This window comes from Lycium ferocissimum, chromosome 9 (genome assembly GCF_029784015.1).
Source record: "Lycium ferocissimum isolate CSIRO_LF1 chromosome 9, AGI_CSIRO_Lferr_CH_V1, whole genome shotgun sequence".
Lineage (NCBI taxonomy): Eukaryota > Viridiplantae > Streptophyta > Magnoliopsida > Solanales > Solanaceae > Lycium > Lycium ferocissimum.
In genome coordinates this window covers 20,514,873-20,539,293 of record NC_081350.1, presented here as the reverse complement: position 1 = coordinate 20,539,293, position 24,421 = coordinate 20,514,873, and the positions used below count along the sequence as shown (strand labels likewise).

At 37.0% G+C, this 24,421-nt stretch overlaps 1 protein-coding gene across 1 annotated transcript; it reads right to left on the bottom strand.

Annotated features, from left to right (window-relative positions):
* Positions 1-3,331: 3,331 nt before the first annotated feature.
* LOC132029842 (beta-adaptin-like protein A) lies at positions 3,332-18,014 on the bottom strand. Its single transcript, XM_059419221.1, has 11 exons — positions 17,799-18,014; positions 16,676-17,192; positions 12,274-12,398; positions 11,430-11,628; positions 8,957-9,185; positions 7,371-7,537; positions 6,978-7,187; positions 5,493-5,603; positions 5,104-5,280; positions 4,494-4,922; positions 3,332-3,879 (listed from the first exon to the last, which is right to left on the bottom strand). The coding sequence occupies exons 1-11, from the start codon at positions 17,849-17,851 to the stop codon at positions 3,589-3,591; spliced, it is 2,508 nt and encodes an 835-aa protein (XP_059275204.1). The 5' UTR covers positions 17,852-18,014; the 3' UTR covers positions 3,332-3,588.
* Between the last annotated feature and the right edge of the window lie 6,407 nt (positions 18,015-24,421).

The following is a 24,421-nucleotide window of genomic DNA, read 5'->3' as shown; positions in this document are numbered from 1 at the left end:
ACTTTTAGGCCTATTAAACTTAAGCCACTTTTTAATAAGTACTCCCACCGGATCAAAAAGAGTGTCCACTTGAGTAAAAAAGAGTGTCCACTTATCAAATCAAGAAAGATTTAATCTTATTTTTTCATATTTTTCCCTATTAAGTGTTATGTGATTAAATCTCAATAGCTATTTAATTAGAGTCAGTTTAGTCAAATTACCTATTTTTTCTTAGGAATTAGTATTTTCTCAAGGGGAGTGCAAATGACTAAGTGGACCCTCTTTTTAATCGGTAGGAGTATTTAAAAGGCCATTCACACAAATGTCCCAATTTCTGCGAATTGCCCTTCTTTTGGGGTGGTCTTTAAATTTTGCCCCTCATATTTGAAATCTTTAAAATTTGCCCCTTGCCTAACACCCATAGGTTTCGGTGTTCGAACCCACGCGCAAGCAAAATTTTAAAAAAATTCGCAATGCGTAGTTTAATTTCGCTATGACCCGCAGATACTTTTGTTATGACAAAAGTTATGCGACTAAGCATACTTATGCTCAGGCAGATTGGGTATAAAGATACGGATCCGCATAACTTTGATAATTCCTTCACAGTTATGCCGGTCCGCATGATAAAAGTTTATGGATAAAGTGGATCCATGCCTACTATGTCAAAGAGTAGGATTTGACCAATTTAAAGTTTTTGGCAGACATATTGGACGGTTAGACAAATTATTGGTTCTTGGAGAATCCTGGAGCAAGTGCATACTTCTTCTCAACCTCCGGAAAAAGCTTGATTCGAACTAAATTCTTGCAATTATTAGGTAATCCTGAAAGAGTCAACTGAAAATTTATGGTGTTTCAACATGCCACTCGATTAAAATATATTTCACAATGTGATTGTGCTTACATGGAAGATCACGATCGCTAATAGATCATACAATGGGGCTTGAGTGTAGAACCAATTTGTGTTATGTGCAAGTGTTGTGATGAAGAAAGTTTGCCCATTAAAAGTATGCCCCCACCAAGATAACTTTGTATGAATTATCAAAGTTATGCGGACTGAGCATACTTATGCCTTATGGGCGGATTGGCATAAGTATGCGGGTCCGCATAACTTTGATAATTCCTTCACAAAGTTATGCCGGTCCGCATAAAAGTTTATGGATAAAGGATCCATGCCTACAATGTCAAAGAGTAGGATTTGACCAATTTAACGGTTGCTTGGCCGGACATATTGGATGGTTAGACAAATTATTGGTTCTTGGAGAATCCTCGAGCAAGTGCATACTTCTTCTCAACCCGGAAAAAGCTTGATTCGAACTAAATTCTTGCAATTATTAGGTAATCTGAAAGAGTCAACTGAAAATTTATGGTGTTTCAACATGCCACTTAATTAAAATATATTTCACAACGTGATTGTGCTATACGAAAGATCATTGATCGCTAATAGATCATACAATGGGGCTTGAGTGTAGAACCAATTTGTGTTATGTGCAAGTGTTGTGATGAAGAAAGTTTGCCCATTAAAAGTATGCCCCCACGGCATAACTTTGTGAAGAAATTATCAAAGTTATACGGACCCAGATACTTACGCCTAAGTCCGTTTTATAAGGTATGAGTATGCGGGTCCTAAGCATAACTTTGATAATTCCTTCACAAAGTTATGCCGGTCCCAAGATACACGCGATTCAACCCTTGTCTTGCGATTTTTTTTTTTAATTTTTGCTTGAGCGAGGGTTCGAACTCGTAACTCGCGCGAAGGGCAAAAATTAAAGACCAAAGAATATGAGGGGCATAATTTAAAGACCACAAATATGAGGGGCAAAATTTAAAGACCACCCCAAAAGAAGGGCACTCCGCGCAAAAAATTGATTTCAGAGTGGTCTTTAAATTTTGCTCCTCAAATTTGTGGTCTTTAATTTTGCCCTTTACCAATTTTGGCCCGGTTTAACTTTAGATTTCGCTTAGCAAAGTTTACATTTAGCTCGACATATGTATCATAACATCCACAAGTTATTCCGGACACGGCAAAACTTTAAACACTCGATATAATCTTAAAAATACTATACAATTTATGCCGCATAACTTAATTCCTACATAACTTGTGCCAAGCGAGGCAAAAGTTCAGTTTCCGAAGATAAAAATGTTATAGAGCTTATGTCGAGCGAAGCAGGTCTGGATATTTTCTTAAATGAGCATCAAGGGAAAAAATTAAGACAAGTGTGTTTGAAGGAAAACCTGTGCAAGAACTTCGTGTTTAAAGTAAAGCTACTTTTAATACGTAGCTTTATAACATAGGAAATATGTACAATACTCTTCCACTTGTTGTTGTGACGGGACATTTACGAGAATGACCTTGAACTTTTGACCTCGCTGGCCCCATGTGCAAAACTTCTAAGTGTTTTAACCTTTGACCTTGAAGGTTTGCCTATGGAGCAAGCCGGGGTCAAAAGTTCAAGACCACCCCTTTTCAAAGTCATTGGTTGTAAGTTCTTCCTCTTGCTCCATTGACGCTGCTACTGTGTCGCTTGATGCATTTTGGAGTTTCATTGATAAATAAATAAAGCAGAGACTGGACTCTTTTTTTCCTTTATTCAAGCACCTAAGTATTTGTGAAGCTCACCGAGCAGAAAGCTAGCTTGAAATGTGGTGCTGAGTTCAATCATCCATGATCTTGATTTCCCAATATAAACACTACATAATTATTTTTGTGAAAGACATGAGAGGTTTCTTAGATGTTTATATAACTATAATTTAGTATAGATTATTATATTTCATAGTCTGCATAACACAAATTAAAATAGGCCTCAAATTTGAATTACACAGTTCAAACTTTAGGACACTTATTCTGAAGTTTGAACTACAAAGTTAAAACTTAAAGACCCTCAGTTCAAAATTCTGGCCAATTTCAATATTCACCTGATTAAGCAAATACTGATGTATGTCATTCTTATATATTTGGGAAACAGCACAAATGCTTTGAAGTGGACTGCTTTCTCATCTTGATTCAGAGAGTTCTTATTAATTCTCATCAGATATGGATCATTATGCAGTCCCTTCATGCTGAAGCCACAAAAAGTTTTTCTCAAGTGCTTGAGAAGCGACTAGTTATTTGCTGAACTTTGAAAGATCTTTCATTTCTTTAATCATGGCAATACTATACTCAAAACTTTTCCAATAGCTTGTTGCTCAGAATTCTCATGACCATAATTTCTCATATCCATCCACCATGTAACATAAAAGAAATGCCTAATAAATCCGACACATTTGGTCTTGAGAAACATTAGCCAGTTGATTTTGTTGTTGGACAGAGGAGTCTATCCATAGAAAAAAATACAGATAATAATAGATAGAGAACTTGGAAAAGACCACTTGAAATTGGCCACAAAGGTACACACGACGCCCCCGTGGGATTTTTCAATTCAATCACAAGGTACAAAAGTAATTTTTTGCCGCAGAATTACAGGGTAGAAGCATGAAACACTCATCTCGACTCATGTTGTACACCACATTGTGACTCTTATTTAACTTGCTACAAAATAAAATTACAAAAGGAATGTTGAATCCACTAATAATTCTAAGGAGCGTTACAACAAGAGGGTCTCATCCGAATGACTATGAAAACCCGAATTTGGACAAGGCTGACTGGAACAACTCAGAGAAGGCCTGAGATGTACTCTGATCATCAGCTTTGATTTTTAACTGTACTTTACACGACGATGAATTAACTATACACTCTACCAGATAGGTAGACGGTTCCTCTGCTTTTTGTGCATAGAAGAAGAACTTGAAGTTCGGGGCTTGACCACCAGAAGCTATGCAGTGGATTGAATGGCCTTGCATGTGACGGATAAGCACTTGAGGAGTTGTCATTGCAGCCACTCCTTGTGGATTAATGGATGTTTCCTGATAAAGGAAAAGGCAAAGTGGTATCAGCATTAAGGAGATTTGACTAATAATAAGCGATGTCTTAATAGTAAAGTTCTCATATTCAAATCAAGGGCACAAACGGAAAACAAGTATCCAAAGGTTACAGGGATGCAGTCCCAGTAATACAATAACGCCCTTTTTATCATTATTGTAATATGATAACATTTTTCCTATAAAAATGACCACGAAAGAGATTTGGATAATCATGCAATTACTGCTTGATACTTCTAAGTAAGTTTTGAGTTCTCGTTTACAAGTACTAACTGAAAACTCCTGACATGATTAAAACATTATTTTCTTGTGAATAGGATATTTTAAAAGCAAACAAATATAAGGCAAAGTATCAGACGGTGCCAGATTTTCTGGGAATAACTGCCCCCAGTAACCCCTCATATGCCAGATTCAAATGTTTCCTCTTCTACCTTCAGAAATTATTCAGTATATCCTAGAGTGTAATGGAAAGAACACAAGCCAAAAGGTATACACTCTAATTAAGCCAAAGCTGTAAGTAGTTCCTACGTCTGCCTCTGTAGTGAACAAATGAAATGATGAAGAGAACACGTCATAAAAGTAAATATTCAGTTATTCACCTGTGATATTGATATTGGAAGTTGACGCCATTTCTGCTGGAAAGCGTTTGGTTCTAGAGCAGCTTTAGTATTGAGTTTCAAAACAGGAGGCGGAGGAGGGGGGCTAGCTGCAGCAGGCAAACCAAGACCAAGTAGATCATCAATTGCCAAGGAAGCTGATGGCACATTTGGAGTAGGTTTGTAATCCAAGGAAACAAGATCAGTTTGAGAACCATCATATCCAGGAGCACTGTATGCAGAACCATTGTGGCTAGAACCTTTACTTTCTTCTTTATCGGACGTACTCAAAAGTAAATCCTTGTCATTTGCCTCGATTCTCTGCGCTGGGACTACATTATCAGTTGATTCTGTCCCAATAGATAAATTTCCGATTTCCTCGGAGAACGCAAATGGCCCTCTATGTTCCTTATCCGTGAACATGTAAGAAGGCTGCAAAAATAGCCATGCTTGAGAAACAGGTAAAGTAGATTACTGGGGTCTTAGCAAGACAATAATGAGAAACATGTTTCATCTTTCACTTATGTGCCGTAAGCCCGTAACATTGAGATTACACTTCTGACTAAATTCCTCAAATTATACAACTGGTATGAGCGAAGAACAAATGGCATACCTTTTGATAAACAACAGAGAGGCTGTTAAACTCATCGAAGATGCGATCTTTAATTTCATTACTTTGTGTATCAGCAAAGACAGAAACAGCTTGCTTTGGAGGATTCACCACACGCTCTGCTATGGAGACATTGTACTGCAGAAGTCTATAGTATAATAATGCCCTATCATGGACATCCTGCAACAATTCTTGCCCATCATTTAGAGGCACACAAACACTTCATACTAATATCTGTTAATCAACTATGCAAACCTCAATCAAGTTGGGTTAATCTGAAAGAATCTGCTGCAACCATTCTGTTCTATTCGGGCCTACTCCATTCCTAAACTAAATAATTTGTCTATCCTACCAGTCATTTTCTAAAAAAATTATACAAACAGAAGGGATACCTGATGAAAGTCATTAATACCAGCAGCCAATGCAGCTCCCAAGGCTTTCTGAGTCTCTGGTGGTCTTCTAAAAAAGCACTTTACTGCTGCTGTAAGAAGATGCAGACGAACCTGCAGAAAACATTAAAGCTAAGTCTAATTAAACCTCATAGACATTTTATACCTCATAAATGAAAAAGATAGAAGAACTATAGTAATGCCGTTTATTCTGACATGCCAAACATTACGAAGATGAAAAGCTCAGTTACACAAGCTGGAGAATCGAAAGCACACATAGAAATAACAGAGAGTAGAAGACAAGTAACATTTGCAGCCGGTCACACACAGTAAGGCAGTGCATCTAAAAAATAAAAATTGTACAAGAGGCTTGGCTTTGCTTTCAAATGGAGGATTTAAATTTCACGATCACAATCGCAAAATTTAAATACAAGGTACAATAGACCCTTGTGGTCCGGCTTCCCCGGACCCGCGCATAGTGGGAGCTTAGTGCACCGGGCTGCCTCAGGTTCTTCAATTTCCTTTTCACATAAAGCCAATTCTGAACAAGACCTCACATGGAAAGCCCCACCAAGAAAAAGAAATAAGTATGTGTAACCAAATCAAGACAACAAGGTTATTGTCTTGTACAATCATTAGAGACACAGAAGGTGCGGTTCTGTGAAGGGAAAAAATAGGTGTGATTCATTCTGTTATAATTATCCACTTTATAACAATAGTTTTTTTTTTTTTTCAAATGCACTTTATAACAATAGTTAGCACTTTATCCTTTTAACATGACATTATATGCATGCAGTACCAAACAGACGACCTAATCAAGCAATCTTAGAGCTTTATCACAATGACTGTATTTGTTACAAGAGCGTATGAATGGACTAACCTTACTAAACATCTTATGTATCTATTTTTATTATATGTATACATTTTTTCCTCTATGAAAACTGCATTTACAAATGCCTTTTAACACATCCCAACCTTCCTTCCGTATTTTTTTTAGATAAGGTATAGAGGAGCCCAAAGAAGAAATTCAAATTTCTATATCATTCATTTTCATTGCCACACAAAGCTTTTCTTGTATCACTCGTAAAAGGAGACTGATGACCACGGATGATATGAATGATGCGGATGACTTTAAACTATAGAATCAAGAGATCCTAAATTGAAGCAACCAGGAAGGAGGCAACTGAACAGAGGACCACCTTTTGCAATTTTGACGTCATCACCTTTGTACTAAGCAAGTTACTTATTGGCTTGCATTAACAAACCACAAGGTCACTGACAAAAGTTAGAGAGGACTGTTTACTCCAAAAAAGCATTTTCAAGACTAAGAGCCTCTTGAATGGACAAATAATCAAACTATGGTATTACGACACTCTTGGCAATGCTCAACAGTTAGAAAGATCAACAGCAGGGCACAAAAGAGTACAAAAATACTTGCATAGGAAAGAAAAGTCAAACACATAAAAAAGAAAAATGCAGCTTGATTACCTCTGCAGAGTGCTCCTCTTCCCAATTCTCAATAAGACTCTCCAATACGTAAGGAGCATCTTGCATGTCTTGAGCATATTCCCCTAACATCCAAATAAGAGCTGACTTGGCTTTGGGTTCCTGGACATGTTTGCTACTAATATTCCCAACAACTGCTATACAATCATGGCTCCACTGAGGATATTTCCTAAGGAGATCTTTCACAAGTACCTATATGAGAAAAGCTTAAATGGTAAGACCAAACAAGAATAGCAAGACATGAGGTCTCACGCAATTTCACATGTTTAATGCACTATTCCTCTAAAGCAACATCATTAAAGGCTATTGTCCCCCAAAAAAAAAAAAAAAAAAAAAAAAAGCCCCAAAAAATAAGGAAAACCAGTGACAATATACCAGAGTTTCCGCAGTCACATGGTCCTTCTCCATTTCCAAAAACTGGAGAAGCCTATCTACAATTGCATTAACATCATATTGTTGTAATGCTATTTTGCCAACAGCCCTGATTGATTCTCTCGCCATTGGAATGTCAACATTTGCAGCATATTCGCATAGCTCCGTCACTGAAGTCAATCCACAAAGAAATCAACGTCAGACTGGCTAGTCAAAAGATGCAAATTAATCGGTGATGGAGACGATAACTTGAAGTTGTATAGAATTTAGCTATTAAAAGCCCTTGACAGTATTCAGATGACCTACCAATTATCAAAAAACAAAATGCAATAACAATGTGAAATTTCACCATATTAAATTCTCCACAACAGTTATTACATGCATAAAAGTTAGTGGGAAATCTTGTGAGCAAAACTTAATTACCCAAAAAAAAAGGTAAGTAAAGGTTAAGTCTTTGTTATTTGAGTTGGTTAACATCTTGGATGAAGATACTTACACCGTCTGTTCAGATTTATATGCTTTTTCATTTATTTTTGGGACGTTTCAAAATGTTCGACACTACTTCATATTTCTACAACTTTTAAAAGTTCAAATAAATTAAATTACTCAAAATATAATTTTCGATGAGACGCCTTTTTCCATCAAAATGATTTTTCAACATTCGAATATATTTCAGAGATATGAAGCATATTTTCCAGGAATTTCCTTCCACCAGATAAATTTGAATCAATTTTTTGGTGTTAGATAAGGCAAATGAGAACATGTCTATACATATGCCTATATAGGATTAGCAACAAAGTTTCATGTAAGAGTTTGATTGGAGAATTATATGAGTCTAAAGTGTATGGAACTTTGCAGCCAAGTGTGTGGCCTAGTGGTCAATGAAGTGGGTTGAGAACCATGAGGTCTCAAGTTCAAATCCCAACAGAGACAAAAACACTAGGTTATTTCTTCCCATCTGTTCTAGCTTTGGTGGACAGAGTTACCTGTTGCTGGTGTGAGGTGGCAAGTATCCCCTGGAATTAGTCAAGATGCGTGCATGCTAGCCCGGACACCACAGTTATTAAAAAAAAGGATGGAACTTACAAGATATTTAACACTTCATTAAATTTACTAATCACTTTTTTTATCAGTAAAAATTTACGTACTGATCACTCTAGATATCAAAACCAACAGAACACGCTCTACACAGCTTTACTACTAGTTTTACTGATTATTGCGCAAAATGACTCTTTCTACCTTTATCCCCTTAATTTATTTCCGATCTTTGGCTGGTGCAACACCAATAATCCCTTTGACAGTGACCTGACACCAGGAAATAAGGTATACACTACGACCTTGAGGTTGAAAACTTCGGTTTAGTTGAATGATATTGATACTCACCAATTTCATATGTGTTGCTTTACTACTAGTTTTACTGATTACTGTGCAAAATCAGTCTTTCTACCTTTCCCCTTAATTTATTTCCGATATTTGGCTGGTGCAACACCAATAATCCCTTTGACCATGACCTGACACCAGGAAATAAGGTATACACCACGACCTTGAGGTTGAAAACTTCGGTTTAGTTGAATGATATTAATACTCACCAATTTCATATGTATTGCTCTCATTTGCCACGGCAGTCAGCATCTCAAGCTTTAGCTTTTTGACATAAAATGGTTCATTGTATTGGCAGTAGAAGTGCTTGTAGTCTGCTGAAAAAATATATGGTGCACGCATCACCAGCAAATGTAGATGGCTTAACACGGCATAGGATTGCTCTGGACCTCCGGAGCTAACTAACGTAAGTAGAGGTGCTTTTAAACGCTCATATACCTAAACATAAGAAGAGTAAACGAAAATTAAAACTCAGCCTTAGTTAAGCATTACGATGCCTCACAGATGAAGATTACAGAAAATTTTGCACAAACTAAATTTTGAATAACAGCATTATTTTGCATTTTATTCAACTGTTAGGTAACAAAGGTTGTCAGACAATTAATTATCAAGTTTAGGCGGATACATAGCTAAGTGTGAGTAGTCATACGTGATGTAATACAGTTTTACATGGCCCCCGTCGGCTAAATATAGCTATGAGCATTGTAATGTTTTTTTTTCAACATGAACATTGTAATGTGTGCCTATAGAAGGAATCAGATTTGAAACATTAGTTCTTATGCTTTTTCGCTTTTTCTCCTATCTCCTCCTTGTTTCTCTTAGAGATCACAGAGACTAAATCTGGTGAAACATTTGGACCAATAGAGTATGCGGACCCCATTTGTCTATAAAATATACACTGGTACAAAAGATTTGTTCCAAGGCGGGCATCATCAAGGGATGATTTCTCACAAAACAGCATTTTTGTTATATTTGTTTTAGGTCCTATACTTGCTTCATCTGTACGTAAGAAAAGCTATATCTCAAAATGTATTGGCCTTTCATGTTTCATCCTTCTTTTTCAATACACAGCAAAGATTCTTAACATTTTATATAAGGTAAATAATTTTATTTATGTTGAGAAAATCCCCATAAGCAGTATACTAAGAGCCTGTTTGGACAAGCTGAATTTAAGTAGCTTTTAAGCACCACGTGCTGGAGCTGAATTTATTAACAAGCAATTATGTGTTCGGATAAAAGTGTTGAAGCTGAAAATAAGTTGCTTATGTGTTAGGTAGAAAAGAACTGATAAGCACTTTTTCCGTCAAAATGACTTAAAATACCCTTAAGGCTGTTAACACTAAAAATAAGTTTATTGGTGCAATATTTTTATTTTTAAATTGATTCAAGTACATATCTTGTGTAGCATGATTTCTGTAAATGATACTAATTCTTTACTAGACTTGATAGATTTCCTATACTGTTAGCACTTAGCAGGGACTTCTGAGTCAACCAGAACAAACAACTAGGCTTCAATCCCAAACAAGTTGGGGCCAACTATATGAATCCTCACTGATCATGTTTCTACAATTAATATTCACCTCAGGCCAGTATAATACAAAATAAAAACAAAAGCAAGAAGTACTAGAAGTTCTGTATATTTTGTACCAGCATAAAAAAAATTGTACTAGGGCTAAAAGACTCCTCTAGAAAGCATAGGGCGTTAAGTAAACATACCAAAATGACTAAAACATATTCCCAACTAAAAGATATCGCCTATATAGATCTTTTTCTTTCAATCTTTTGCTAAGTTCCATGGATTCCAAGAGATTGTAGGATTAAAACAAGAGGGGGCTTCTTAGTCCCTTTTCTATATATAACATGCACTTTGTTGATACAATTTAGTGAAGACATTTAAATTACTTTACAAGAGAAGAGAGAGAGAGAGAGAGAGAGAGAGAGAGAGAGAGAGAGAGAGAGGCGTTGCCGTAGGTTGACGGCTAAATAGTCAAACTATGATACAGACAATTATTTGATATAGAGGATTCATACGGCCAGCTCCAACTAATTTGGAATTGAGGTGATGTTAATTGATAATACAGGTAACAGCATCGAAAAGGATAAGGCTAAGGAATTGCTGAGTTACTGGAGGAAATAACCCGCCAGAAATAACCAACTCATTAGATATTTACATTTTATGTGTAATGCACAAAGGGTTAAGATCTTAAAATTGGGTCATTTAAGGTCTCAAGTTCGAAACCCGCTGGGTGCAAACAATTTCTGAGAGCCATCGGACTGGGGAAACCCTGAATTACCCGTGGTGCACTTGCGGGAAACTCCTTGCCGAGGGCCTGTGCACCCCCGGGATTAGTCGGGGCTCAAAGAGACTCGGACACCCGGTGCTTAATCAAAAAAAAATTGGGTCATTTAACAATTCAAGTTGCAGGAAACACTAGTTCAAGCTGTCTGTTTTCCGTGTATGATGCTGTGGGATCTCATTGACTAAACTCAAACAGCGGTTAAAGGAAAAGATTTGTCAGGAAGCATAGTCAGAAGGGTAGTGGAAAATAAACACAGCAAAATTAGTTGACTTCTTGGACAGTAGACACTTTAGCTGGATGATTAGTTAAAAGAGATGGCCGAGTAACCATAGACAATACTATCTACTAAGGAAACATTTCAGATGAATACTAGAATGGGAACCTGTTGATGAATGTCAGCCATGGAGAGTGTCAGTTGTAGAAATAACTTGATTGTTGCCAAGACAACAGCACCATTGGCATGTTGAAGCCTATCTTCAAGAAGATTCATCATGTCAAATATCTCATTACTATCAGAAGGCACATACTTAGAAACCAGCTCAAGAACAGCACATTGAGCCCATTCGCTGAATTCCTTGAACCTGAAAAATCATGTTTGAAAGATAAGCCAATCTCTCACAAGAAAGTCCAAACAACTAAACGACAGACAAAGGGGAGCAAGAGAATTCTGCTTTAATTTCATGGCATTTGACAAGAAAAAGATAGTAAAGTTAACATTGACACACAGAAACTTTATCATCCGTGTACTGTATATCTTTTAGCAGATTAAAGAAGAGCCTCCCATGCAAAAGAGTATTACATTACTGCAAGATCTGAAGCACAACATACCCAGTGTAGTCCCACAAGTGGGGTCTGGGGAGGGTACGATATACGCAGACCTTACCCCTACCTAAGTGGGGTAGAGAGGCTGTTTCCGATAGACCCTTGGCTCAAAAGAAAAGACAAGGATGTGAAGCATGGTATCAAGAAAAATATGACAATAAATACTGCATGATCTTAAGCGGTTAGAGAAAATATTGAACCAGTATCGCACCAAGTAAGACGTAAGGACATATCAACTTCATTCAGAAATGACTGACAAAAAGCACACCACAAACTGGTTCCTTTTTTCTCTTTGATGAATACACAGAGTTGATTTACTCCATACAGTACACAGACATGAACGGAAAAAAGTAAAAAGCAGATTGGAGACTTTATTCAATCAAATAGTTATGACAGCAATCTACCTATTCAAAAGGTAATAAATAAGTGGCTTGCTTAGCAGGGTTTCTCTTTCTGTTGATGCTTCCTCAGATTTGGTTGCTTCCAAACCCCAGATTTCCTGTAGGGCGCACAAACAGTTGGCTACAACCTGAAGAAAGAAGACAGATGAATATGAGTAAACGATAAGCAGAGATCATGAAAGGACTGCTTCTTTTGCACATGAAATTAGAGTTGCTAAAATGCTTTCTGGTGATAAATAAAGAGCTTTGAGATTTGTTGAAAGCGTTCCATGTTTGAAACACGTATATGGAAATAAACCATGATTGGACAATCTTAAACATATGGCTACTTTATAACTATCTAAAGCAAATGATGGAAGACTAAAAGGAAAGAAATGTCAAATTTCTTGGAATAGCGGCATTCAATATACACAAACACAAACACAAACACAAACGTAAGTGACATCTCAAGACTATTACTTGAAAGTAGCATGCACTCTGGGATGGTAAAAACAAGAACTTCAAGACCATCTAATATCAACTGAACAAAAAGAACCCCAGAGAAACGTCCATCAACCTGAACTTAGTGGCAACACACCTAAGGGAGAATATAAAATTATACTCAACTTTTTGAAAAACATGTTCCAGCAGACATCAATAAACCAGCACAGGATTTTCTTTTCTCTCGAAAGTAAACTAGCTTCCAAAAATTCCAATCCTTAAAGAAACAACAACATACCCAGCGAAATCCCACAAAGTGGCGTCTGGGGATGGTAAAGTGTACGCAGACCTTACCCCTACCTTGGAAGGTAAGGAGGTTGTTTCAGAAAGACCCTCGGCTCAAGAGAAAGCATGGCAGGAAAAAAAAATCAGATAAGGACAAGCATTTTGAAGCAGTATGAAAATGAAATAATGAAAGCGAAAAGACCATGATAAAACAGTCTGAAAAAAGGAGCAGTTGCTACCACAAATAAATAAAATAATCGAAGTACAAGAAACAACAGATAGTAGCATAAAACTATAGGGCAAAACTGAGAATATTAAAGTAAAAATGACAGAAAATAATACTGATCCTACTGGGAAGGAAAATCCTACTAGTCCTACAACTAGCCTTCTATCCTAATCCTCGATCTCCACACTCTCCTATCTACGGTCATGTCCTCAGTAAGCTAAAGACTTGTCATGTCCTGCCTGATCACCCCTCCCCAATATTTCTTCGGCGTACCTCTACCTCTCCTCCACCCCTCCATCGACAACCTCTCACATCTCCTCACCGAGGCATCTGGGTCTCTCCGCTGGACATGTCCGAACCATCTCAATCTCGCCTCCCGCATCTTGTCTGCCACAGAGGCTACTCCCATCTTTTCCAGAATATCTTCATTTCTGACCCTATCTCTTCGAGTAAGCCCACACATCCATCACAACATCCTCATTTCCGCAACTTTCATCTTTTGGACATGAGAGTTCTTGACTGACCAACACTCTGCGCCATACAACAGCGCTGGTCTAACCACCACTCTGTAGAACTTCCCTTTTAAGTCTTGATGGTACCTTCTTGTCCCAATCCTTAAAGAAACTTGTAAAGATATAGAAGAAACTTATTATTGACTTGGTTAAAGTGTACAAGATGCGCTCCTTATATAGGAGTCTTATATATGGTAGGTAATCAATCCTTAAGATTACAAACTATGTAAATATTTTTTAACTAATTATACAATATCTTAAGGAATCTTTCCTTTTGATAAGGTAAATAATTTTATTGATGATGGGAAATTCCACATATAAGCCGTATGCTACAAGTAGAGAACTTAAACCAAGATAGGGTACTCTACGAAAGAACACCAGTCATCAATACACATAGGCACCTCATGGGTGCACCAAAAAGAAATAAGAAACAAGAGATAATTTTGCAACTTAACAAAATCACTATCGACTCCTTCATATGCTCTCGGCTCTCCTGTTTATCTCTCCACAGAACCCACATTACGGCCAATGGAGAAACATCCCAAGCCCTCAGTCTTCTCTTCCTCCTTCTAAAGGCCCAACTATACAACGCCTCCTTTATTGTAACCAGCATCACCCAAAGTAGACCAAATCGATTTTGGCCCACCAACCAGAATCGTGTTGCCACCTGATCAGCAAGATATGATCTACATCTTCTCTCCCACATCTACACATATAGAACCAACTAACATAGGTGATCATCCTCTTCCTCAAATTCTCTGTTGCCATGATCTCCCCTTGCTGCCCAGCACATGAGGAAACACACTTTCCTAGACACCACAGGATCCATATAGACCTATATGGAAACTCCGACTCCTCTCTCATAACAAGCTCTCTAGTAATGAGATTTCACACTGAACAAGCCATCCCTACTTTCGTGCCATCCCCACAGGTCAGAAGTTTCACGCAATGCATTTTGCCTATAGAATAGCTCAACCAGCCTTTGGAATTCACCCAACTCCCAAACCTGGAGGTTCCTCCTAAATCTCAAATTCCAGTGAACTTCCCCGCATGTACCCCACAAATATGTAGTATATTCAATTCTTTCTGACACGAGATTTTGTATATGCTGGGGAAGACAAACTTTAACCCACTCTCTCCACCCCATCTGTGCCCCCAAAAACTAATCTTACATCCATCTCCTACCCTAAAAATAATATGAACGTTGAATTTTTTCCATCCCTTCACAATAGTCCTCCAAAGGTCGCACTCGAACAGATATGTGATATCTTTAGTCGTCCACCCGCTTCCATCGTTCCGTATTTCTCTGGTACCACCCCCCTCCATTCACCATTCACCATTCACCTACATCCAAACATTTAGATCCATTTTCATGTAGAACCTTGTTAAGACCTTTAAGATCTTTCACTCCAAGTCCTCCTCGTTTCTTCGGGGTTCTAACAACATTCCAATTTACTAAAAGAAACTAGCTAGTGCCATTCGCCGCATCCCATAAGAAATTCCTCTGAAGTCTTTCCAACTTCTAAGTCACAATAGCCGGAGCCTGCAATAGTGACATAAAATATGTGGGAATGCTACACAAAATGCTTTTAGTCAATACTTCCTTCCCCCCTTTCGAAAGGTATCTCTTATGCCAACCTGCTAGCCATTACTCGACTCTCTAAATAACCGGGTTCCACACCACAAGATCCCAAGATCCTTGTTGGAAGCACCCAACGAACCAAGGTAGGTAGCAGGTATTGCACCTACTTCACAATTCAACACCTGCGCTAGCTCTTCAATGTTTTCCACCTCACCCACTAGTATGATTTCACATTTCCTAAGGTTAATCTTGAGACCTGAAGCTACCTGAAACCAAATAAAAATTTGTCTCAAGTATGCCGGCTGAGAAACATCTTCATCACATAAGACCAAGGTGTCATCAGCAAATAAAATATGGGTGACCCTTAGATCACACTGCCCTATGAACGAGGCAGAGAAGCCCCTCAAGAGCCCTCCAGCAACACTTATGTCCATCATTTAACTCAAGGCTGCCATTACAAAGATACATAACATGGGCGATAAAGGATCCCCTGTATCAACCCCCTCGAGCTTCCGAGGAAACCGCATAAACTCGCATTTACCAGAATCAATGTTTGCTCCAACTCTCCAAAATTACTAATCCCAAAAAAATACAAGATCTCGAATATCTCGTCATTGTTCTAACTTTGAAAAAATCGCAATTCCTAGAAAACTTTACCTTAATGGTAAAGAGACTAATTATCACCATCCGTTATGCCTTAGACTAATTATCACCATCCGTTGTGCCTTTCTCAAATTTACACATTTTAATCTTTTAAATCCTTCAACTAGCATAGCAATTTTTTTTATTGGTACCTTCGACTAGCATAGCATTTTTGTTGTATGTTTATTTACTTAAACTAATACTTATAATACATGTACAGAACTTTAATCTCTATACTAATTGGGCCTCCAATCCCCAAAACAAAAAAGATTTTTCTAATATCACTTAAATCTCCAATGTTGTAATCTTTTCTATCCCATCGACCATTTCCCAACATAAGAATCCCTTCAACGAACATAGTCTAAGTTCTATATGGTTTTTCACATGAGTTGCAAGGAACTAAGTTTCTAGAAATGATCTATTTCCCTGAAATTTATCCAAAAACAGTATCAAATTATGCCAACGTGTGCTGCAAATGTTGAAACGATTATCCATTATGAGATGCATGGAATCATCACCATCTATGCTGAAATTCTACCCAATGGCACAGAGAGAGAAGGAAAAACTGAAACCAGAAAAGAGGGAAAACTATAGCTATATCAAAAAGTGTCTGCAGCTACTTTGTTGTCATTGAAAGTCATGTTGCAACCAAATAGTAGGTGAAAATTTCTTTGAAAAACTCAAGCATAAGAAATAGATAAAAAGAAGAAAGATGTCATGTAGATCATAATGCCAGACCTGAGCATCTCGATCATTCAGCATCATATGCTTAAGCGTGGCAGGAAAATCAGTATCCAAGCAAGTTGATGCTGAGATATGGTACAACTTCAAAACACCCATCGCTGCAACTGTCCTAACATAACTATTTGAATCCTTCAACCCTGAACCCAAGGGGCCGACCAAGTACTCGACCAAATTTGTCACACGTAGAGAACACAAGCTCCTTAGAGCCAAACCACGAATCATGGGATCCTCATCTTTGCAGTCCCTCTGAAGAAAGTTAATGGTCAAAAGAGCGAGATCCGGGTTGTTTTTAGCATAGTTACCAACATAAAGGTAGCACATCTTTTTTAGCACAATGTCTGAGGTTGCTGAGCACATAACCATTTCGCTGAAAACTGAAGAAACGTCGATCCCAATTGTCATACACGAGATCACCTTCTTAAACAGCTCCCTCTTTGCATCATCAATCCCCGGAGCTCGACTACCTGCCAGCTGCCTAAGCTGCATCTTCAAATCTGAAACTTCTCCTTTTCTGGCCGTATCAAAATTAACATCAGCAAAATCTAATAGCATATGTTTTATGTTGTAAGTAAAATTCCAATCTTTTCCATTCCAAAAGCCCAAATCTTTATAAAATTCCAATCTTTTCCATCCAAAAGCCCTAATCTTTATAAAATTCCAATCTTTTCCATTCCAAAAGCCCTAATCTTTATTTACTTTTCGACAAGAAGATTGCCTTATGCAATCATAATCATAATAAAATGGAACATATGATACAAGCAATCATTAAGACTAAAACAATTTACGGTTGTTAATACAGAACAATTAAGCAAAAAGAAAAAAATGTTACTATTTGAATTGGTGCACTGTTTAGGCCAATGTGGGAAATACCCATATCATAATCAAAGATAAAAGTTGCAATTTTGATAGATTCTTGAGTAGTTCAGTTAGTATTTACAACTTGGGAATTTCAAGAATTCAACTAAAGACAATTAATTTCATCCCCTTTTCCAAAAGGGTCAATGAAAAAGAGAGGGAAAAAAAATCATACTGGATGTGGGTTTTTGAATTCTAAGTCCTAAAGGGTACATGAAAAAAGAAAGAAAGAAAAAAAGTTAGAATAGTTATTATTAGTTACCCAGAAGGCTGAGAAGGTGAAGGTGATCGATGAGTTTGAGCTGGAGGAGCCATTGATACACACCCACTGGATCTTGATTTTTTGGATCTCTGTTTTGGTTATGTAATTAGTACCAGTAATCTAATCCAAAAGTAGTAGAGTTTTTTTTGCTGGTGTTCTGAGGCTCTCTTTGCTACTGTGACATGGATGTGGAAGTAATCAATATTTACTTTGGTAGCCCTTGAATTTGGTGAATTACAAACAGATTGTGTCTCAAATTAATGGAAAACGGTCAATAGGCAATGTTGAACACGTTAAACTCGGTTTCCACGAGAATAAAACCTAGATAAGTCCCTTGAGTTAAAGAATGTTAATGTTTGGTTCCTAATGAGGTTTAAACTCGGTTCTTATTTCCTAATGTATAACTTGGATATCAATATTCAATCAATTCTTATTGGATGCTAATCGGTCAGTTTGATTTGATTATGAATGGTATCAGTTTGTAAATATGTTAAACTGATAATTGAATTATTAAGATATTGATAATTGATTATTGATTAATCTGGTAGCAGTCATTAACGGTTCGATTATCGATTTAATCTATATAGACAAGTACCTTATATTTTTCAAACACTCACAATAAAATATAAAAATAAACATGTGATACTCCATGATATAGTAATATGTTGATGCAATATTTGAGTCCTCAAAAACTACTGAAGTAATTAACAATACAGGAAAGAAAGCTAGTACGTATCAGTTGTGGACAATATTGGAGAACTAGAATAAAAAAAGAACCTAATAGATTACTAGATAATATATTCAAAACCAGCTAAATATCTATGAATCTTGTGCTAAGGAAGTGATAAAAATTAGTAACTTATTGGGATGAAAGGGAAAAACTAACGAACATTATTGACTAAACCATAAAAAAAAAAAATTCAAACAACCATTAACCTAACCGATAAAACAATAGCATAAAATACAAAATTATTTTTGAATTGATAAATCAATAGCACTTTTTCGGCTCAATTTATCGGTTAAATCAAAATTTATACAACCTTAGTGCTTACTGCTTACCATGCAAATGGTATGGCGGATTAGTCATTAAGTGTCACTGACTTCAATGAGATGTTTTGAATTATTATAACGCTATGGCCTCATTTTCTATGCCCGGTTCATTTCGAATTTTTACTGTAACAATTCTCATTGTGTCATGTTATTTTCACTAAAAGTGATAGAATATTTCTTCTCACTACCTATCAAATAAAATAACTTGATGTTATTTACATTTTAATTTTTTCTAAATAAGAAAAATATTTATATCCTATAAACAAAATTAGGAGTTAACTTCGTTTTATTGACCATAATATTCATCATAAAGATTGTTTTTCTCTTTTATAAACTTGAGAGAGGTTGGAAAGAACTTTAAAAGAAGTATTTGATAAATATTTAACCTTTCACCATTAAATAATTCTCACATTCATTTTCCAACAATATACAAATGAGAGTTTAACTTTTATGCATCAGTGTAATATTTATTTACTTCTTCACGTTAAATTAACTTACTCTTACTAATAGTAGTTAGTAATTCTTTATAATAAGTCTGATTTAACATGTGAAACATAAAATATAATTATCGGAACTCTATATAATGTGAAACATAAAATATAATTATCGGAACTCCATATAACAACTGTTGAGTTTAAAGTCTACAAATGCATTAATTGAGGGACTTTAAAGGTGAAGTATGAATTGGGAAATGGGGGGAAATGAAAGTTTGAAAAACAACCTTTTAAGTGAGCACTTCTCCCACATTGGTGGTTGAAAGTGTTATGTGTGTGCTTATATTAAGCAACACATTCTCTAGCTCATAAAGGGTTGAGAAGAGGACCACCCCTCGCGCCGTCGTCGTCGCTTGGCTCGGCTTTGGCTTCGGAGTTGGACCAAATTTAATTTATTTCCATTTTCGTTACTTAATATTTCCAATCCGGATACTAATTAACTCACGCGAAATTTAACTTAATTCATTAAATTCGCAGAACCGAACAGGCACTTCCACACCTGTTCAGATCAAAATAACAGGCTATAAATTTACAGAGGCTTTGCCTCATTTTTGACACACCAAAAAACGAAAAACTGCAAAATTGTTTGCTTTCTGAAAAACGCATTTTTCTTTCCCCTCATACTGCATTCTTTTCAAACACCAAAAATCAGTAAGTGTCGTGTGATTGCTACCATTCGTTGAGTTCGCTGAAATTCTGCAATTTCCATTGCCGGTATTGCAGAATAGAATTTCGTTCTATCCTGGGAAGAATTAATCCAAACCTTTGGTAACTGTGAGGGGATTAAATTCTTTAAGGAAACACAGTTTTTCTGTGGGCTCGAAATAAACTTATTTCATATTGTCCTTTAGTTTATGTAAACAGATTACAATTTGATTAACAAGATTCATAAACTTAAACAATTTATTAATTATACTTCTGTTTCATCTAATATTCCGTTCTGGTTGGAGACTAAAATCCTCAGATTTTCTACTCCAGTAATCTACTCGATTTGAAGATATAAAAACTTCATCGAGATTATTACTTTGTGTGTTCGATTAGAAGAATATAAAAACTTCATCGACATTATTACTTTGTGCGTTCTATTTATTGATTCGGTTCGTTTTGTTGTCAAACGAGAAAATGGCCGATATCACTGTCGAGAACGCTACTAGTTCTCGGTGCAAAGACTGTCGCCTTTTCCAGCCGCACCACAACTATCCTCGCGATGGCTGCGGCAGTAGAAGTTCGGAAAGTTTTTCGGCATAGACTTTAAGCGCTGGCAAGAAAATGTTCTTCTATTTAACAACCCTCAGTCTGCAAAAATTTATTACTGAGGAAGTTCCAGTTCTACCAGAAGAGACTCCGGACAACGAACGTTTCATCGTAACGGAGGCATGGAATCATTCTGATTTTCTATGTAAAAACTATATTCTCAATGGGCTGGATGATGGTCTTTATAATGTCTATAGCGACTGTAAGACGTCTAAGGAATTATGGAATGCTTTGGACAAGAAATATAAGACCGAGGACGCTGGGTTGAAAAAGTTTCTTGCTGCGAAGTTCTTGGACTTTAAAATGGTAGATAATAAATCTGTCATGTCGCAAGTCCAGGAACTTCAAGTGATTACACATGATCTGCTTGCAGAAGGAATGAAAGTAAATGGAGCTTTCCAGGTTGCGGCCTTTATTGAAAAATTGCCGCCTTTGTGGAAGGATTTTAAAAACTACTTAAAGCACAAACGTAAGGAAATGACATTAGAAGATCTAATCGTCCGGCTTAGAATTGAGGAAGACAACAGATCTGCTGAGAAGAAGGTCAATGGCAAACAAGCAATAATGGGGGCAAACATCGTTGAAACTGCCCCTACAAGTTCAAAGAAAGGAAGCGGACTTCTGGAGGGAAGAATGTTCCAAGCAAGAAGAAATTCAAAGGAAGTTGTTACAATTGTGGTAAATTTGGACACATGGCTTCAGACTGTCGTGCTCCGCAAAAGAATAAGGAAAAGAAGAAAGGTCAAGCCAATATGGCTGAAATGAATAATGAAGTGGATAATCTATGTGCCATGTTGTCCGAATGCAACTTGGTAGGTAACCCGCGAGAATGGTGGATAGACTTGGGCGCTACTCGCCACGTGTGTTCTAACAAGGAATTCTTTTCTTCTTGATGCGAGTTAGCCCCAACGAGACGATTTTCATGGCCAATTCCACATCGCCAAAATCGAGGGAACAGGCAACATTGCCTTGAAGATGACGTCTGGAAAGATTGTGACGCTCAAGAATGTCCTTCATGTTCCAGAAATATGGAAGAACTTAGTCTCAACTTCACTACTAGTCAAGAATGGATTTAAATGTGTTTTTGTTTCTGATAAGGTTGTTGTTAGTAAAAACGATATGTATGTTGGAAAGGGCTACCTCACAGAGGGCCTTTTCAAACTCCCGGAAAAGAGAAGAAGGTGTGTCGACTGGTTAAGTCACTTTATGGACTTAAGCAAGCACCCAAACAAGGGCATGCAAAATTTGACCAAACAATGTTGGCAAATGGATTTAAAATTAATGAATGTGATAAATGTGTTTACGTTAAGAACGTTCCAAATCACTCAGTCATTGTTTGCCTGTACGTTGATGATATGTTGATAATGAGCAAAGATATTGCCGACATAAATGCTACTAAGCGTATGCTTGCTAGCAAGTTTGATATGAAAGACTTAGGAGTTCTTTGATTTAATTCTAGGAATTAAGATCCATAGAACTCCACAAGGTCTAGCATTGTCACAAACTCACTATGTTAAGATGGTACTTGAAAAATTCAAGTATCTGGAGTTTAACGTTGCAAAGACTCCGATTGACGTGAACCTTGCTCTTACAAAGAACCAAGGTCAAAGCAAGTCTCAGTTAGACTATGCTCGAGTGTTGGGAAGTTTGATGTACATTATGAACTGTACACGACCAGATATAGCTTGTGCAATAAGTAAACTGAGTCGTTACACAAGTAATCCTGACCAAACTCATTGGATGGCAATGAAAAGAGTTTTGGGGTATTTACAATACACCCAAGACTATGCTTTGCACTATAATAAATATCCTGCGGTAATTGAAGGATATAGTGATGCAAATTGGATCACCGGATCATCTGAAGTTAAATCCACAAGCGGATATGTTTTCACCATTGGAGGAGGAGTAGTGTCCTGGAAATCATCCAAGCAGACATGTATCGCTCGCTCTACAATGGAGTCAGAATTTATAGCTTTGGATAAAGCTGGTGAGGAAGCTGAATGGCTACGGAATTTCTTGGAAGACATTCCGTTTTGGCCTAAACCAGTGGCACCTATATGCATACATTGTGATAGTCAAGCTGCAATAGGAAGGGCTGGAAGCGTCATGTATAACGGAAAATCTCGTCACATGCGACGAAGACATAATACCGTTAGAAAATTACTTTCTAGTGGAATTATCACAATTAACTATGTAAAGTCAAAGGATAATGTGTCGGATCCACTTACAAAAGGCCTAACTAGAGAGACAGTTGATAAATCATCAAAGGGAATGGGATTATGGCCAAGAACAAGTCATAATAATGGTAACTCCACCTAGCTGACTGGAAATCCCAAGATCTAGGTTCAAGGAGATCAAACAAAGTTATGAATGACGGTTCAACATTGTCGTCAAACTCAATCCATTCTCATGATAAGACAATGTTCAGAAACAAGGATAAAGCGCAAAGGCTTTTTAATGGTTTCTAAGTTTGATATGAAGTATATCAAATTGTGTATCTACAGGATGACACGTTTAGGAATCACCTATGTGAGCGTGAAGTGGAAGCCGCTTCAAGGAGAATTAGAGTAAGGCCAGTTCTCTACACACTCATGAAACCAGGCGGTGTTCAAGGCTGAAACGAACACAACAATGAGAACCAAGAATGGTTAAGGGTTAAGTGTGTGACATATGTTGTCTAGATATACATTAAAGATCGACGGTTCAAAGATATCAAATCTACCGATTGATCGAGTATATCCGATGTATGTTCACTACAGAAAGTTCAAAGGGAAACCTACTTACGTAGATGCGGTTAATCCTTACCTGTAATCACACAAGTTTTTTTTTTAGGCATGTTGCATATATAGCCATTCCCCATTCATGTGGGGGATTGTTGAGTTTAAAGTCCACAAATGCATTAATTGAGGGACTTTAAAGGTGAAGTATGAATTGGGAAATGGAGGGAAACAAAAGTGGAGGGAAATGAAAGTTTGAAAAACAACCTTTCAAGTGAGCACTTCTCCCACATTGGTGGTTGAAAGTGTTATGTGTGTGCTTATATTAAGCAACACATTCTCTAGCTCATAAAGGGTTGAGAAGAGGACCACCCCTCGCGCCGTCGTCGTCGCTCGGCTTTGGATTTGGATTTGGTCAAATGATTTGATTGATTGATAATCTTTTTGGACCAAATTTATTTTATTTTCATTTTCGTTACTTAATATTTCCAATCCGGATATTAATTAACTCACGCGAAATTTAACTTAATTCATTAAATTCGCGGAATTATTTTTTCCCAACAGAATTCATTTTCCCAACGGACATAACGATGACCAACGGTCATCTCCTTCACCGAATGCGCACTTCCACACACGTTCAGATCAAAATAATAGTTATAAATTTTGAGGCTTCGCCTCATTTTTGACACACCAAAAACGAAAAACTGCAAAATTGTTTGCTTTCTGAAAACGCATTTTTCTTTCCCCTCATACTGCATTCTTTTCAAACACCAAAAAAGAAGTGTCATGTGATTGCTACCATTCGTTGAGTTCGCATTTGAAATTCTGCAATTTTCATTGCGTATTCGAATAGAATTTTGTTCTATCCTGGGAAGAATTAATCCAAACCTTTGGCAACTGTGAGGGGATTAAATTCTTTAACGAAACGCAGTTTTTCTGTGGGCTCGAAATAAACTTATTTCATATTGTCCTTTAGTTTATGTAAACAGATTACAATTTGATTAACAGGATTCACAACAACATCAAGTAATTCTTTATAATAAGTCTAATTCGATGACATAAAAATTAAATCGAATAATTTGTTGTAACATGTAGTGCTATAAAAATT